At 28.2% G+C, this 18,705-nt stretch overlaps 1 protein-coding gene across 4 annotated transcripts in view; it reads right to left on the bottom strand.

Annotated features, from left to right (window-relative positions):
- Nucleotides 1-685: 685 nt before the first annotated feature.
- Nucleotides 686-18,705, bottom strand: part of LOC145246782 (centromere protein L-like) — a 296,745-nt gene continuing 278,725 nt past the window's right edge. For all 4 annotated transcript variants that reach the window (XM_080108575.1, XM_080108576.1, XM_080108577.1 and 1 more), the window contains 3 exons: nucleotides 8,764-8,869; nucleotides 3,582-3,644; nucleotides 686-1,972 (listed from right to left, as the gene is read on the bottom strand). In XM_080108575.1, coding sequence (XP_079964701.1) covers nucleotides 1,838-1,972; nucleotides 3,582-3,644; nucleotides 8,764-8,869 — 304 coding nt within the window. In that variant the 3' untranslated portion in view covers nucleotides 686-1,837. The remainder of the gene's footprint in view (nucleotides 1,973-3,581; nucleotides 3,645-8,763; nucleotides 8,870-18,705) is intronic.

Below are 18,705 nucleotides of genomic sequence, written 5' to 3'. Positions count from 1 at the left end.
TGACAGTTGCACCAATACTTAGATCTTTATATTTAAATGGGTGTTAAAGTTCTTTAGAAGAGTTTGTTTAAAATGTCTTAAGAGGACAGACAAATATCAACCAGTACATGTTTGGATATTAATGCCAGACTTTAAAAACTATTCAATTAAGTTCCTGTAGTTAATATCCGTTGGCATCCATTCATTTGGTCAGATGACGTCTTCAGTTCATTATGTGATGCATGTTAAGGTGGTATACTGCAAGACAGTGCTACTCAAGAATGAATTGGAAAAGTTTGAAGCTATATGTGCATTTTAATGTTTTAGATCTTAAAAACAATACAAAATTAAAACAAATGAAATTGTTAAAAGGAAAGAAACTGCAAGTAAAAAAGGCTTGATTTTTCTTTTTAGTCTGGATTCTTTACATAAAAATAACAAAACAAATCCCAATCTATTTCACTGATTACATATTCTATCCAGCCCCATAATTCTTTAAATAGCATGCACTACAAAATTCACCATTTATTTTCATTGGATTTGTCTATTATCACAATGAAATTAAATGCTGCAGTTGTTATAAATGTTCAATTTAAAATTACACCCAAATTTATTGGATACATTTTTTTCATTTTTTTTTTCTTTTTACTTTACAACTAAGTTTTGGCATTCCATTAAAAAAAAAAAAAAAAAAATTAAAAAAAAATTTATTTTAATTAATTTTTTTTTCAACTTTTCTTTATTTTGTTTCTTCCATTATTGTTTATTAGAACAGAAAGATATTAAAACAATTTGTTTTTAATCCAGAGAGGTTGCAGGTAGTGTGTGTGATATGCATTTAAATACTTATATATGCAGGTACATATACATGTATTTGCATACAGCAAAACACACTATATATATAAGATGCTAAATTCCAATGATCTCTTCTTTATTACTTTAAAAAAAAATCCAAAAACTTTAAGGGTCATTTCATCTAGACATGAACAATCAAATATATATATCCTGGATTTTTCATATAGAAGATTCTTTGAAGTTCAAAAATCATGTTCCGAAAGATCACAAAAAAACACAAAACAGAAAAACAATCAGCACTCACATAGGAATATATAAAATACAATCCCACAAAGGAATGTGGGTTTCCTAATAGTTATTAGACATCTTTCTTCTAGCTAAATCTTTAATTAGTAACTGTTTTATTTTTGTAATCTCTTAACTATTTATTTAAATCATTTTTCTTACTTCAATTTACAATACACTTATTTTTTTTTACATGATATTTCGTAAGTTACACATACTCTTTCTCAGCTCTGTTTAGAAGATGGTGTTTAATAATTATTAAAAACACATGTTCCTTTTGACACTATGTTTCCTATATGTTAGTATTGATTTTTTTTTTTTTTACCTTTTGTTTTTAAACTCAATTTTAAAATTCTGAAGAGTTGCATGTATGAAAAATCCAGTGTATATCTATCTATCTATATATATATATATATAGTTGTTCATGTTTAAATATAACAGTCCATAAAGTTATGATCTTTTTAATGAAGAAGTGATCATTGCAATTTGTATTCTTTAGTAAGTTTGACGATCAACAATACATCCACATACTGATGTTTGTGAGCATTGGATTTCGGGTTGGCTCAGAGTTTTGATTTACACTTGTCTACACTGTTCAATGCTTTCTCAGTCAAATATATAGTACTTGCTTTTTTTTTTATGTCATGGCATATAAAAAACACTCTTTTTAGGTACTATATACATGTGTGTATACGAATGTATGCCAAAAACAAACATTAAAGTAATAAAAAACAGTGAGAATGAGAGTGTTGTTCAAATCAAATGGGGGGGGGGTAATTCACTGTTCATTATCAGTTGGTTGGTTGGATAGTTTGTCTGAATGTGGGAAAAATTGCCACATAAAAGCAAGTTTCTCTGCTGAAAAACTGCAAAGTAATCGTAGCACATCAACAATATAATCCTGGGAATGCAACTGAAATGAAATAGAAAACATTTTTAAATAATTATAGCTCAAGATTGAATATGAGAGAGATTTATAGAATTAATTTTTCACAATTAAATATAAAGCAGCCCAACAGAAAATCCTAAATTCAAGTTTCATTTTCTTTTGAGCTCTTACATCTTAAGGTGTATCATACTGAAGAGACCAAAGGAGGATGAAAGTATTGTTTACGGTTTCCTGTTGATGGCGTGCTATTTGAAGATATGTTGTTTTTTTTTAACGAGATGAAGTATCTGTACACAAGTAATTTATTTCATAAATGCTATCTATCCTAGGGTGCAATTAAAAACAAAACCCTATGTCAAAATCAAACAAGCCCTCTGTCCCCTCCCAACATGGGATCCGAATGGTGGTATAATTTTTTAGATTAGGAGATTTTATAATAATAATAAAAATGTTGGTTGTGTATTTTTGATGGAAATCCATAACTAGCAAAAACATTTGATTTACAACAAAGCTCTGTAACAAGAATATTGAACAGTTTCATGGTTAGGATTTTACAAGCACTTTTCTAATGATTACAAAACTTGATTCACATGCATTTTTGATAAATCTACAAAAATATTTGAAAAACATTTTAAATTAAAAACAAAAAAAGGTTTTATGCTTTAAAAAATATGAAATCAAATAAATTTCATATTCCACACATTGTTTGCATTTTGATTCCCAGGCATCACCACCATCGTAGATTATAACTAAAGCAATAAAAACATTTTTTTAAACTCAAATATTTGGATGCAAGTGATCAATGGTAAAAATTATGAAATTGAAATGAATTTCTTAACATGGGGAGCCATGGCATGTCCCTATCAAATCTTGTCACGACTCAACCCCACACATATGAAATGTAAAATGATCTATTGTTTTCGGGCCATTCTAGCTTTTTAAAGCTATTAACCAGAGAATGTATGTGGGGGGGGTGATACTGAAAAGCTAGTAAAAGAAAAATAATTTACTTACCTTACTCAAAGTCCATGTTGTAAAATTAAAATTCCTCAACTCTACACCACTAACCCTAAGTTCAAATGACAACAAAAAAAAAATCCCTTAGCCATATTACTATCATAAACTCCCTCCACTTAAAAATTGTACATACTCCATCAGTTCTTCCCAGAGATATTTTATTTCTCATAAAATAAAAACGTTCTTATTTGTACACCTATGTTGTCCGTTTCATATACACCACACGTCACATTTTTTTTTTTTTTTTTTTTTTTTAACTTTCTTTCTTTGATGCACTGGACAATTGGCCATTGACATCTTTGCAATGGTCCTTGCAACAAAGTCAATTCTTGAAGCGTTCTAAATTCAATATTTTTAGATTAACACTTAATTTGTTTAAATTCTGGAATTCAGGTTATTTCTTAATAAAAGTTGTAGTATACAGGAAAACTTTGCAGGTCCGTCAGATTAACTCTCTTAAGATATTCTAAATTCAATATTTTTTTAGATAACACTTCAGATTTATTTTGGTTCAATTCTTGTGGATTATTCAGCTTACTCCTCAGTAAAAATAATTTAATTAACATCATTAACAGTAATGTACATATATTCATACATAAGCATTTAATAAGCTTACCTTAAATACTCCATTAGACGTAACAGAGGCGATTGTTGTCATCACTTTTGACAGTTGTAACATCTGTATAAAAACATCCATGAAACAAAAAAATAAAAAGCATAAAATTTCCTACAACATCAACATCTACTTGTTATGAAAACTGTTAATTGGCTTTTTTTTAAGAAATGGGGATACCAAATCTTGAAAATACTCAGTCATTTTTGTCATCTCTAAAATCAGAGTGAACTTTGTAGAAATGCTACAAGTCAAATTTTTTATTCTCTGAATAATCAACAGCTTAAAATAGTCGAGATCTTTCAAATCTCATGAAGGCAAAGTTGGAATTTAGGGAATATTTGAAGTCAAACATTGCAATTATAGTATCTTCAAAAAAAAGCAATTAGTGTCGCTAGAATAAAATAACTAATCCAGCTTTATTAGAATAAAATAACTAATCAAGCATTTATTGAGATTGTCGGACTGACTTCCTCATCATGGTTGTTATAGTCACAACGTTTCGTCCGTTTTGCCCTCCAGCCTTCATCAGGTGTTTTGTATCAAACTGGGGAACCGTTTGTTAGGAGTCTCAAACCCAACCCTTTATTATTATTACGGGCGTACCGTGTTCAGACTCCAACAAGGCTCTGGGACATAGTTGCTTAACTGGGATCCGAACATGATACCCAGGTAATAATAATAAAGGGTTGGGTTCGAGACTCCTAACAAACGGTTCCCCAGTTCGATACAAATACCTGATGAAGGCCGGAGAGCAAAAGGGCTGAAACGTTGTCACTATAACAACCAGGATGAGTAAATTAGACCAACAATCTCAATAAATGAAAACACCTCATCTCAAAAATACAGACATTACCTAATTCAGCATGATTAGAATAAAATAACTAATCAAGCGTTATTAGAATAAAATAACTAATCAAGCTTTATTAAAATAAAATAACTAATCAAGCTTTATTAAAATAAAATAACTAATCAAGCTTTATTAAAATAAAATAACTAATCAAGCTTTATTAAAATAAAATACCTAATCAAGCATGATTAGAATAAAATGACTAATCAAGCTTTATTAGAATAAAATAACTAATCACATGTGATTAGATTAAAATAACATATCACGCTTTATTAGAATAAAATAACAAATCAAGCTTTATTAGAATAAAATAACTAATCAAGCTTTATTAGAATAAAATAACTAATCAAGCTTTATTAGAATAAAATAACTAATCAAGCTTTATTAGAATAAAATAACTAATCAAGCTTTATTAGAATAAAATAACTAATCAAGCTTTATTAGAATAAAATAACTAATCAAGCTTTATTAGAATAAAATAACTAATCAAGCTTTATTAGAATAAAATAACTAATAAAGCTTTATTAGAATAAAATAACTAATAAAGCTTTATTAGAATAAAATAACTAATAAAGCTTTATTAGAATAAAATAACTAATCAAGCTTTATTAGAATAAAATAACTAATCAAGCTTTATTAGAATAAAATAACTAATCAAGCTTTATTAGAATAAAATAATCCATCAAGCTTTATTAGAATAAAATAATCCATCAAGCTTTATTAAAATAAAATAACTAATAAAGCTTTATTAGAATAAAATCACTAATCAAGCTTTATTAGAATAAAATCACTAATCAAGCTTTATTAGAATAAAATCACTAATCAAGCTTTATTAGAATAAAATAACTAATCAAGCTTTATTAGAATAAAATAACTAATCAAGCTTTATTAGAATAAAATAACTAATCAAGCTTTATTAGAATAAAATAACTAATCAAGCTTTATTAGAATAAAATAACTAATCAAGCTTTATTAGAATAAAATAACTAATCAAGCTTTATTAGAATAAAATAACTAATCAAGCTTTATTAGAATAAAATAACTAATCAAGCTTTATTAGAATAAAATAACTAATCAAGCTTTATTAGAATAAAATGACTAATCAAGCTTTATTAGAATAAAATGACTAATCAAGCTTTATTAGAATAAAATAACTAATCAAGCTTTATTAGAATAAAATAACTAATCAAGCTTTATTAGAATAAAATGACTAATCAAGCTTTATTAGAATAAAATGACTAATCAAGCTTTATTAGAATAAAATCACTAATCAAGCTTTATTAGAATAAAATCACTAATCAAGCTTTATTAGAATAAAATGACTAATCAAGCTTTATTAGAATAAAATGACTAATCAAGCTTTATTAGAATAAAATGACTAATCAAGCTTTATTAGAATAAAATGACTAATCAAGCTTTATTAGAATAAAATAACTAATCAAGCTTTATTAGAATAAAATAACTAATCAAGCTTTATTAGAATAAAATAACTAATCAAGCTTTATTAGAATAAAATAACTAATCAAGCTTTATTAGAATAAAATAACTAATCAAGCTTTATTAGAATAAAATAACTAATCAAGCTTTATTAGAATAAAATAACTAATCAAGCTTTATTAGAATAAAATAACTAATCAAGCTTTATTAGAATAAAATAACTAATCAAGCTTTATTAGAATAAAATAACTAATCAAGCTTTATTAGAATAAAATAACTAATCAAGCTTTATTAGAATAAAATGACTAATCAAGCTTTATTAGAATAAAATAACTAATCAAGCTTTATTAGAATAAAATAACTAATCAAGCTTTATTAGAATAAAATAACTAATCAAGCTTTATTAGAATAAAATGACTAATCAAGCTTTATTAGAATAAAATGACTAATCAAGCTTTATTAGAATAAAATAACTTATCAAGCTTTATTAGAATAAAATGACTAATCAAGCTTTATTAGAATAAAATAATCCATCAAGCTTTATTAGAATAAAATAACTCATCAAGCTTTATTAGAATAAAATAACTTATCAAGCTTTATTAGAATAAAATGACTAATCAAGCTTTATTAGAATAAAATAATCCATCAAGCTTTATTAGAATAAAATAACTAATCAAGCTTTATTAGAATAAAATAACTTATCAAGCTTTATTAGAATAAAATGACTAATCAAGCTTTATTAGAATAAAATGACTAATCAAGCTTTATTAGAATAAAATGACTAATCAAGCTTTATTAGAATAAAATAACTAATCAAGCTTTATTAGAATAAAATAACTAATCAAGTGTTATTAGAATAAAATAACTAATCAAGCTTTATTAGAATAAAATAACTAATCAAGCTTTATTAGAATAAAATAACTAATCAAGCTTTATTAGAATAAAATAACTAATCAAGCTTTATTAGAATAAAATAACTAATCAAGCTTTATTAGAATAAAATAACTAATCAAGCTTTATTAGAATAAAATCACTAATAAAGCTTTATTAGAATAAAATCACTAATAAAGCTTTATTAGAATAAAATCACTAATAAAGCTTTATTAGAATAAAATCACTAATGAAGCTTTATTAGAATAAAATAACTAATAAAGCTTTATTAGAATAAAATAACTAATAAAGCTTTATTAGAATAAAATCACTAATAAAGCTTTATTAGAATAAAATCACTAATCAAGCTTTATTAGAATAAAATCACTAATCAAGCTTTATTAGAATAAAATAACTAATCAAGCTTTATTAGAATAAAATAATAAAGCTTTATTAGAATAAAATAACTAATGAAGCTTTATTAGATTAAAATAACTAATGAAGCTTTATTAGAATAAAATAACTAATCAAGCTTTATTAGAATAAAATAACTAATCAAGCTTTATTAGAATAAAATAACTAATCAAGCTTTATTAGAATAAAATAACTAATCAAGCTTTATTAGAATAAAATAACTAATAAAGCTTTATTAGAATAAAATAACTAATAAAGCTTTATTAGAATAAAATAACTAATAAAGCTTTATTAGAATAAAATAACTAATAAAGCTTTATTAGAATAAAATAACTAATCAAGCTTTATTAGAATAAAATAACTAATCAAGCTTTATTAGAATAAAATCACTAATCAAGCTTTATTAGAATAAAATCACTAATCAAGCTTTATTAGAATAAAATAACTAATCAAGCTTTATTAGAATAAAATAACTAATCAAGCTTTATTAGAATAAAATCACTAATCAAGCTTTATTAGAATAAAATCACTAATCAAGCTTTATTAGAATAAAATCACTAATCAAGCTTTATTAGAATAAAATAACTAATCAAGCTTTATTAGAATAAAATAACTAATCAAGCTTTATTAGAATAAAATCACTAATCAAGCTTTATTAGAATAAAATAACTAATCAAGCTTTATTAGAATAAAATAACTAATCAAGCTTTATTAGAATAAAATAACTAATAAAGCTTTATTAGAATAAAATAACTAATAAAGCTTTATTAGAATAAAATAACTTATCAAGCATTATTAGAATAAAATAACTAATCAAGTGTTATTAGAATAAAATAACTAATCAAGCGTTATTAGAATAAAATAACTAATTAATAATATTTGTCAAATAATGTTAAAATATAATTAATAATTAATTCTTAGGCTTGAGATGCATTTGGACCTTTATAAACAGCAACACATCAGTACATTAAAAAAATTACAACTATAGATAGACATAAATGTAAATGTGTCCGTTCAAAAAAAGTCATTAAAAGAACACATTCTATCAACATTTGACAGAAAATGTAAAATATCTAAATAGATTTCAAGGTAACCATCCAGGTAGCAATTACCATGGATTCCTGAGTAAATATTAATTAACTTTGGAGTTGAACATGAATGACATGTTGATTAATTCGTTCAATTATTGTAACATTCATCCAATATAGCCAGATTCACACTACCAATTATGAATTAATTTTTTCAATTTATTTTTCAAAAACAGAAGTATTATCTTTCTAAAATCATGAGCATTTCTTTTGGTGTTAAATAATAGACTTCATAGCAGGAATATGTGTGCTGCTTTGATTAGAAAATGGGAGAGTCACACTACCAATTATGTAATAATGCTTGACATCTAGATGTTAGACAGGGCATATACTTGACATCCAGAGCACTTACATTACATAAATCAGACACTACAGGGGTCCGACATCCCATGAGCCAAATACCAGATTTAAGGTAATTGAAGATAAATAGATTTTCTTGAATTATGCTTTTCATCACTAATAAATTTATTTTCTTTGAATCAAGTCGGATTTCTTCCACATACACTGAATGAAACATACAACTTACCCCGAGTCTTAACTTGAATGCATTATAGAAAAATCTTTCTATTTCTTCCATGAACGCATTGACTTGGCTGATGGTAAACATTTTATCTTGGGGATCAGGATGAATACTTTGAAAAGGAACAGAAAATAGGTACACAAAAATAATATTGATAAATAAGCCAACAAAAATTAAGCATATATCTATAAAAGTGAAAGCGTTCGTCTGTCTGTCTGTGTACATTTCCCTACACAATAACTGTCAATTTTCAGTCTACAGACTCGAAATTTGATATACAGGGTATGGAGCTTTGGGAAAATATTTGTAATTGGTTTTCAGCCAGAAATTTGGCTGTTAAGGGGGTTAAAATTCAACAATTTGACCTTTGAGAACTCTACCAAACTCCTCCACTAATTTTGGGTATAAACACTTGAAATTTTAGATATAGGTTCCTTGGACATGGATCTGACTTAATAACTTGATTTGAGCCCAAAACAATAAATCTTAAGGGTCATAATAGGGATTAAAGTTAAAAAAAATTTGACCGCTTCTGTCTCCACCAAATTACTCAGACAATTTCTGGTCTAAACATTTGAAATTTTACATAAAGGGTATTCAGAGATAGGGCAAGCTTTTTAATCAATTTTTGTCATAAATTTGAGTTACCAAATGTATGTATGTTTGCATGTCTGCCTAAAACTTTTGACAGAGGTGAGTATCGTTTTGAAGTTCGACCTTTCAGACGACAAATATCGAAAAATTGGCTAAAAACATTAATATCTTCACCTTCAACTGGGCACTTTTCTACAGGGGGGAGGGTCACTTTTTTCGCCGATATTTTCGAAAGTCATCCTCTCGTTTTGATTGTCTAGCCTTAATTAAAACCTACGTAACTTTCGGTTTGGTGGTGGTTGTGAAAATGTCTGTCTGTGTGCCTGTGTACATTTCCCTACCAAATAAGTGTCAATTTTCGGTCTAGAAACTCGAGATTTAACATAAGGAGTATTGAGATTTGGAAAAATCTTTTTAATCGGTTTTCAGCCAGAAATTTGGCTGTCAAGGGGTCAAAGTTCAATTAATTGACCTCTGAAAAACTCTACCAAACTCCTCCACTAATTTTGGGTCTAAATACTTGAAATTTTAAATGTTGGTTACTTGGACATGTATCAAACTTTTTAATTTGATTTGAGCCTCAAAAATAAATCTTAAGGGGTCAAAGTTAAAAATTTGACCTCTGCAGTCTCTACTAAATTACTCAGCCAATTTCTGGTCTAAACATTTTAAATTTTACATTAAGGGTATTCAGAGATAGTGCAAGCTTTTTAATCGGTTTGGGTCGAAGATTTGACCTTTGTGGTGTCTAGCAAGCTACTCAGCCTATTTTGGGTCTAAACATTAGTAATTTGTACATGACGGGTATTCAAACATTTTAATCAGTTTTTGGGCGAAAATTTGGCTGCCAAAAGGTCAAAGTTGCAGATTCTACCAAATTCCTCTGCCAATTTTGGGTCTAAAGACTTGAAATTTTAGATGTAGGTAACTTGGACATGGGTAAAACTTTGTATTTTGATTTGGGACCAAAATAATAACAGTTAAGGGGTCAAAATTTGGATGAAAGTTTTAAAAAATTGACCTCTGCGGTCTCTATGAAATTACTCAGACAAATTTTGATCTAAACATTTGAAATCTTACATAAAGTGTATTCACACATAGGGCAAGTTATGAACAGTGCATAGGGCTTGAGCAAAGCCGGGCTGAACTGCTAGTATATATATATATATATATAATTACAGTATTAGTAAGGGATATACGTACTTGTTTAGTTTAATAATCAGACATTAAAAAATGAAAATATTAAAGAAAAAAAAAATTATATATATATATTGTACGTACCTGTTATAGAATTAAGTTCTCAAAAAATTTCACTTAATTTGATCAAGTAGAGTTTTGTTTTTTTTTGTTTTTTTTTTACAAAGAAAAAGCAAATATGAATGAGAGCGATTGTATCCAGCCATCTTGCCTATTTTGCAGACGAGTAGGGGTCGGCCAAGGGGAGATAACTCCATCACTGCTTAAAATTTCACACCTAATGTGCTTCAACAAGTCATATCTTTTTTATTTGAGGGTCGATTTTTAAAAGTAGCACATTGATGAAAAGAGAATAGAATAAGCATTCCAATGATGTTAATTTATTGTTCTTTTTTTGCGTTCAATATTTTTATGCTAAAAATGAAACAATGGTAAAAAAAATGACGACAGCAAAAAGGGAAACAGTTTTTTCAATGTTTACATTTCATACGTTACGTTTGAATACATATGCGCGGGGTTAAATTTGATAGGATATGGCTGAAATTTTACAGGCTATATAAATGTAAAAGTCCATCTCTACTGGACTTTGATTCATATTTTTACAACCACAGGCAACAAAGTTACAACCGAGCAAAGTTGACAAAGAATATTTCAAAATTGATAAGATAAATCCGCATATTATCCATTTTCATATAGATAATAGTTTCAGAATTATTTTCATGTATAATATTTGATAATTATTAGTTGTGCGGAACTTTCTTTAATATGTTATCTTTTATAGAAATTCAAATCCGCTCAACGAGAAAACTGCTCACTACGTACTTGCGCTGACCAGCACTGAGCTGGCTACACACACGAGTTTCTTTTGTATTCTCTTAAAAATAGAAAACTCTGCTTTGGTTTTACTATACCAAGCTCAAACTGTTTTGTTGTTTTTGAATGGTTTTAGTATATATGGTTGTTATCATGGTATTTATAACTTCTTACTTGTACTTAAGGTAGAATTGTATTTTTTAGTGGTCAAAAAAAATAAAATAAAATAAAAATTAAGATACTTGTGCACTTATGTTACCATGCTGAAATAATAACATTATTTAGAAACCTATTCTTAACATGAAGGAAGGTGTTTTAACTATTCTGTACTTTAATCTAACAATTTAATAAAAAATGATATCATGAAACTTGAAAATACTGTTTTTTAAAAATAGCACGGTACCATAAGTGCATAAGTACCCAAATAAATGTTACCAAAGGCTAGATACCTTATTGGATAAGTTTTTAGTGTTTTTATTGAATGTAAAATGTTTATTTCAAAAAGTAAGTAGTGTCAAACATTACACAAGCGCAAGAAATAGCCACGTGGTATCATGTCTTTGAAATCTCGATAATGACTAAAAAATATACAAAATATTGTCAGAAACTCAACGAATAAATGTCCTTGTGACATTTATTGGGTGGGTTTCTAACAGTATTTTGTATAATTAATTTTTTATTTTTAACTCATTATAGAGACCATATTTTGAATATGTAAAACAAGCCTGTTTGTTTTTAAACTGAGGATATCTAAATAAATAATAATCGTTTCTTCACCTTTTTATGTTAAAAAACAATATGAAAAAATATATAGATAACGTCTTTTCCATTTAAATATCTTATCTGTTTCATTTATAAAATAATAAGATATGCAATTGTACTTTTAATTAATAATTTCATTTTTTCATTATTATTTATTTAGATAATTTTTCACAAACAGTATAATACAACAGAAGAGAAATCACAAAAGGGGTCACTTAAAACTCATTACAATGAAATTATCTATCAAACCAACTAATTTTTATCACGGAAATAAATGCATAAAAAAAATAATATCTGTCAAGTTTTAACATTAACTTTTAAGTGAAAATGTGTATTTGTGTGTGTGTGTGTTTGTATGACTCGCAAAAACTTTCGACAGAGGCCACGGATTTTCACGAGTTCCATATCATTTTGAAGCTTGACATCTTGGACGACAAATATAAAAATATTGGCCAAAAACATTAATTCTTTCACCCTAAACTGGACCCTTTTCTACAAGGAGGGGGTGGCAAAAAAATTGTTCCTTCATTTTCTTCTCCTCCTGCTACTACGACAATAACGTCATGTTTGACCTAGAAAACGTTGACGTTAGTTTAAACCACCTGCAAGTGTTTTTAAAGGTTTAATTTTATCCGTCCTCAGTTGTATATCTTTTTGGCATAGAGGTAACGTATCAGACTTTTTTTCCGCCTTAGCCTCAAGGCTCCAGGTTGGAGCCTACCTTCCTACCTAAACTTTTTTTTTTCTCTTTTACACCTCCAAACACCCAGGCAACGTTTTTTTAAACAGGGTTATTACTTCGCTTATTCCTTAGTTTACCCGCCCTACACCTCCACCTGCAAACAGGCGGTCATCAGTTGTTATTTTAAGATTGCAGGTTGAAAAAGGATTATTTATGCCATTTTTTCTGCTTTTCGCCATTCATTTCCCCCCCCCCTTTTTTTGTCCGTTGTTCTGTTTTGGTTTGGTTTTTCCAATTTTTTTAACATTGTGTTTTTTTTATACTTAAACAGGGTCACCCCCACCCTACATACACACCTCCAAACACAGCATTGTTATCTTAAGATTGCAGGTTCAATCCAACAGGGTTGTTTATTCCATTTTTTTTTTTTTTTTTTGCTTTTCGCTGTTTTTTTTTGGGGGGGGGGGGTTCGCTGCTTGTTTTGGTCCTTCTGATTTTTTTAACATTGTTTTTTTTTAAATATTTAAACAGGTTTATTACCCCCCCCCCCCTACACACACCTACAAACACCCGGGCAATGCCGGGTACCTCTGCTAGTTCTTAAATAAGTGTTGATTTTTTTTTTTTATTTTTTGTTATTTCACTGAAAATTCAACTATGTAAACAATTTCTTTACCTTGTTTCCACCTTAACATTTTCCTTTAAAATTACCTTTTCTAGGCTTTCGAGTACGCTGAAAACGAATATCACATTTAAATTTTCCGCAAATATGTAGCTTTGCGGATATTAAGCAATGTCATTTCTTATGTTATTGCTGGTAGCCATATCTTGGTACGTGCGCTTGCACATAGTTTCTCAGGGTTGTATTTGTGCACTTACGCATACCAAGATAGCCACCAGCGATAACATAAATGAAATTTAAATGCAATATTCGTTTTCAGCATACCCGAAAACATATAAAGGTGAAAATTTACAAATTTAAAGAATACATTTTTGGTGCTAATAGAACGGAGGCGGGGGCTGAAATTTGAGCTTTGTTTTCATTTTGGAAATTTAGGTGACATAGTACTCGATGGTGTCACAGCAAATAACATATCCTCTTCTGTTTTGAATCATGCGGGCTTTCAAACCCCAACCAATACATGTTTAAGAAATGCACATCCTCACCAGTACATGTTTAAAAAATACACCTCCCTACCAATACATGTTTAAAAAAAAACATTTTTTCCTGCCATTTTTTTATTTTTTTATTTACAACTTTCTGAGCTATTCTTGCCCCCCCCCTCCCAAAAAAATAGTTCAAAGAATTTTCAAACAATTATAGACAACAAACTGCAAAAATGATAAAGAAACACATAAAGCACCAAAGTTACTTCCTAGATAAGTTTTTAGAGTGCTTATGCATCTATGTTACCAAGCTATTTTTTTAATAGTATTTTAAATTCAAGTTTTACGCTATCTTTTATGTATTAAATTGTTAGGTGAAAGTACAGAATAATCACCAAACACCGTCCCCATGTTAAGAATGGGTTTCAAAATGTTATTTCAGCGCAGTAAAATAGATGCACAAGTACTGTTTTTAGTGTTTTTACTTAAAGGCGTTTTAAGTTTGAAACAAGTAGTGCGGAGTTGTTAATAATAAAGGTTAATCAGATTATATGCTTTACCAACTTTATCCAATCATTTTTTTTTTTTTTTTAATGGAGGAAATCTATACAGGACCTTACTGTGAAGCACTGAACCTACCGCAACTTTGTTAAAAAAACATTTCAGTGCAATGTGATGCTTTACAAAATGGTGGTGTTCTTGAGTTACTCAAATTGTTTAAAAAAGATATGAAGAGTGTTATTACTGTTATACAAACATTATGTAGTGACTTAAAAGAAATTAATGCAGTGGTTTTAAAAACCTAGATTTCTAGATTAGTAAAGACCAAGGATAAATTTCGACCAAGGATTTGATGCAGACTTTCATGTGGAAAGAAAAATATTGAAACCTTAACCAAAAATAAAAAACACAAGATCATGAAGATAAAGCAAGTTCTGATCCCAGTGACATAGAGGCAACATCAAGTGCTGCAGATATTGAAAAAGATGAAGTTTCTGATAGCCTAAATGTAGAAAGAGAATTAAAAAAGACAGGCAATGTATTACAGTATGAAAATTCTTAAAATAGCAATACACATGAAAAAATTTAAATGGCTTAAAATATTTCAATATTGGTATATATAGAAAGAGCTTGATAAGATAACAAAGAATCTTTTTAAATCTTTAAAATCCAATTAAAATCAAGGAAGTTATGACTATTTTTATGCCCTGCATGTTTGGATATTTTCCCCTCTTTAAGACCATATGCGTTTTATCATATTTTTTGCACTACTTTTTCAGTAAAAATGCTATATCTTTGTTAAAACACAAGACTAAGCAATGAAATTTGCCATATAAGTGTATTTTTGTGCAAGTAATCTGAATATGCTACTGAAAATCTCCAGATGAATGGTTTCAAAATAATCTGCAGTAAATTCACATAAATATGCTGCGATTGCTTAAAAATGCCATGTATTCATTAAAAGAAAAGAAGTTAGAGAACTCAAAGTTTAGTTGTAATGCATTTTATGTGCCAAAAACTGAAATCGAAATCTAGGATTGATTAAAAATGAATATATTGCAATATTTCTTTGGTATTATTGTAGATTAATACCTTCTGCTACAGCTCCCCATCTGACCACCTCTCCAAAATATGTGATTCTACCTTTATAGAGAACAACTTGAAAAACTTTAAAAGATAAACAAAAATTATTTTAGAATTTAAAGCAAATTAGGCACAAGGCCGTTTTTAATATGGGGTAAAAACCAGTTCCCCTAAAAGTAGGCAAAAAGGGGGCATTCTGGTTACCAAAAATAATAATTGTCCCAGTATAGAGGGTTTCCCCTCCATTGACTGGTACAAATTATCTTAAGTGCAGCATCTGCAGAACAGATACTACACTTTGATCCCAGCCCGAAGAATTTAATGTAAAATGAATTCCCATTTTGAATCATTCGAGCGTTTTAGGGCAGTTATCCCACCCCTTTTCCTATGATAGATAAATCCTGGGTGTTTTTTTGTTTGTTTGTTTGTTTTCTAAAAGGCGATTATGCGTGGTTTTAAGAGAGTCTTTGTGCAATTATGAGAAGGTGGGGAGGTTGCCACTCTGACTTTGGGTTAAAGGAAAATTATGTGTGAACATCCTGAAGACTTGATAGAAACAAAACAAAAACAATTTTAGAATTTAGAGTGGGGGTTGGTTTCACATAAATGTAAAATAATTCACCATTTCAAGACGATCCTAACGTTTTAGGACAGTTGACCAATTTATTTTTTTTATGGGAGATTAATCATGTGCACTTTTCTTTAAATGTGTTTTATGTTTCTTTTTAATGCTTATATGAGCTCACAGAGGAAGTTTGTTTAGTGAGGAGCTCTGCCACTTGTACTTAGCGTTATTATTAAGGCTAAAGGTTTTAGGAGAAGGCTTGCCACTCATATCTAAGATTAGGCATAGAACTAATCGAGGTTTTATTTTGTTTAAGAGGGTGTTTGATACCCATTATGAAACTTTACAAGAATTATGACAAACAGACAAAAAAAAAAAAAAAATGTTATTTAAAAAAGTGACATCCCTCTAACAGAAAACATGATGCTGGGAAAGTATTTTTGTCCCACCTATTTAAATATAAAAAAAGAAACAAGTTTTTGTTAAAGCTGACAAATTGTTAAAAATTTTGAATTAATGATATTTTGATTTTTAATTACATTTCATGTCTCTTTTTCTACCATTTTTATTTTTTAACTGAGCACCTTCAACAAATATTTAAATATTGATTATTTTTTTTATTTTTTAATAATCAGGTAGATTAGTTTCCATTCGATAATAATTCACTGAAAACATTTTTTAAAGGACGAAAATTAGAAGTGTGTACCGTTTGTACACGTAAACCAAAACAATCGTATTTCACATTTTCGCTTGTTCAAATATTTTAAAATTTACTACTTAACCAATTTTTAAAAATATTTGTATGGTTGATATAACAAAATAGCTCTAACTAAACATGTAAGAAATCTTTTTATAACCAGATTTCCAAATAAAAAAAAAAAATGAATGATAACTATGTGTATATGTTTATATATTCCATGTATTGGATTCACTCCCTAACTAATTAACCAATCATTATGAATTTTAATTATGTTTATATGATTATATATTTGTATGCATTGGATTCACTCCTTAATTAATTAACCAATCAGTATGCATGATTAGTGTGCGTATATGATTTGTATGTCTGAGATCCATTCCTAAACTAATTAACTGATCACTATGAATATGAGTATATGATTATATATCTGTATGTCTGAAATTCACTCCTATACTAATTAACTGATCATTATAAATTTAATGTATTATATATGTTTGTATATTTGTATAGATGTCATATTCCAAAAATCACATACAATGATCACTTTTTAATGCGTTTATGTGTACATGAAATTCTATCAATGCAATAAGGTACTTGTGTAGTATAGTACTCATATGAAAAAACAAAGAAAATATGACCAGTGACATACATAAAAGTTAAAACCAAAAATCATGTTTAATATTCGAGTAGTATGACTTACATACGAGAAATAAGGGGCTTCTTCACTATAGCACCCAGATAATAAACAAACTAATTTACATAAACGTATAGAGATTTTTCATTTAAATTAGAAAAAAGTACTTGTACAGTATCCTACCCGAGAAATAAGGTAATTGTACAGTATAGTACCCATATGAAAAACAAAGGAAATCTTACCTGTGACGTACATAAAAGTAATCCAAACCTAAAATCATGTAGTATTCAAGTAGTATGACATTTATACAAGAAATAAGGTGCTTCTTTAATATTATTATTCTTCTAATATTATAACAAACAAATTCTGACCTATGACATATGGAAAAGTTTGCACAACAGAAAATTACGTAAAATCATTGAGCAGTTTCATCTATATATTAGAAATAAGGTACTTGTACATTATCCTACCCAAGAAATGTTACTTGTGCAGTATAGTACTCATATGAAAAACAAAGAAAATTCTACCTGTGACATGCATAAAAGTTATTAAAACCGAAAATCATGTTAAATATTCAAATAGCATGACTTTTAAAAAAGAAATAAGGTGCTTCTTCACTATAGCACCCAGATGAAAAACAAACAAATTCTTACTCTAGACGCACAGAAAATTTAGCACAACAGAAAATTACTTAAAAGTATCAAGTTTTTTCGTTTTTACATTAGAAAAAAAGAAATTAGGTCTTTGTACAGTGAAGTACCAATATGAAAAACAAAGAAATTCTTATCTGTAACATACTAAGTTATCAAAATCGGAAATCATGTAATATATTCGAGTAGTATAATAACATTTATATATATTATTATAAAATATCTGGTGCTTCTTCACTATAGCACTCTGATGTAAAAACAAACTCATACGTGTGACATACCGAAAATTTAGTACAAGAAAAAATTATGCAAATAATTTTAAATATGTGTTGTACATTACCCGCCCTAGTTAAGGATTTTTTTTTCCTCATACAGTACAATTATTCCATACATATGTTGTGTAATACCCGTCCTAGGGTAGGTAAAACATGTTTTTGCTCAAGATGCCAAATGATACATAGACATAAAATCTTCCTCTATTCTAAGAATAACAGGTATGTTGAAAATTTTTCTCATTGTCTTTTACAATCCCAAGCAATGCCTGGTGGCCTTGCTAGTCTAATATATAAATCTCACTATGTCTGTGTGTGTCTGTGTCTCCGTTTTTCAATTTGTATCTCCCATTAGACAATGTGCAATAGTGCAATAGCTCAAAAGATT

This window comes from Euprymna scolopes, chromosome 24 (assembly GCF_053919585.1).
Source record: "Euprymna scolopes isolate OS-2025 chromosome 24, ASM5391958v1, whole genome shotgun sequence".
Taxonomy (NCBI): domain Eukaryota; kingdom Metazoa; phylum Mollusca; class Cephalopoda; order Sepiida; family Sepiolidae; genus Euprymna; species Euprymna scolopes.
The sequence above is the reverse complement of the archived record's forward strand: the minus strand, read 5'-3'. Positions and strand labels throughout refer to the sequence as shown.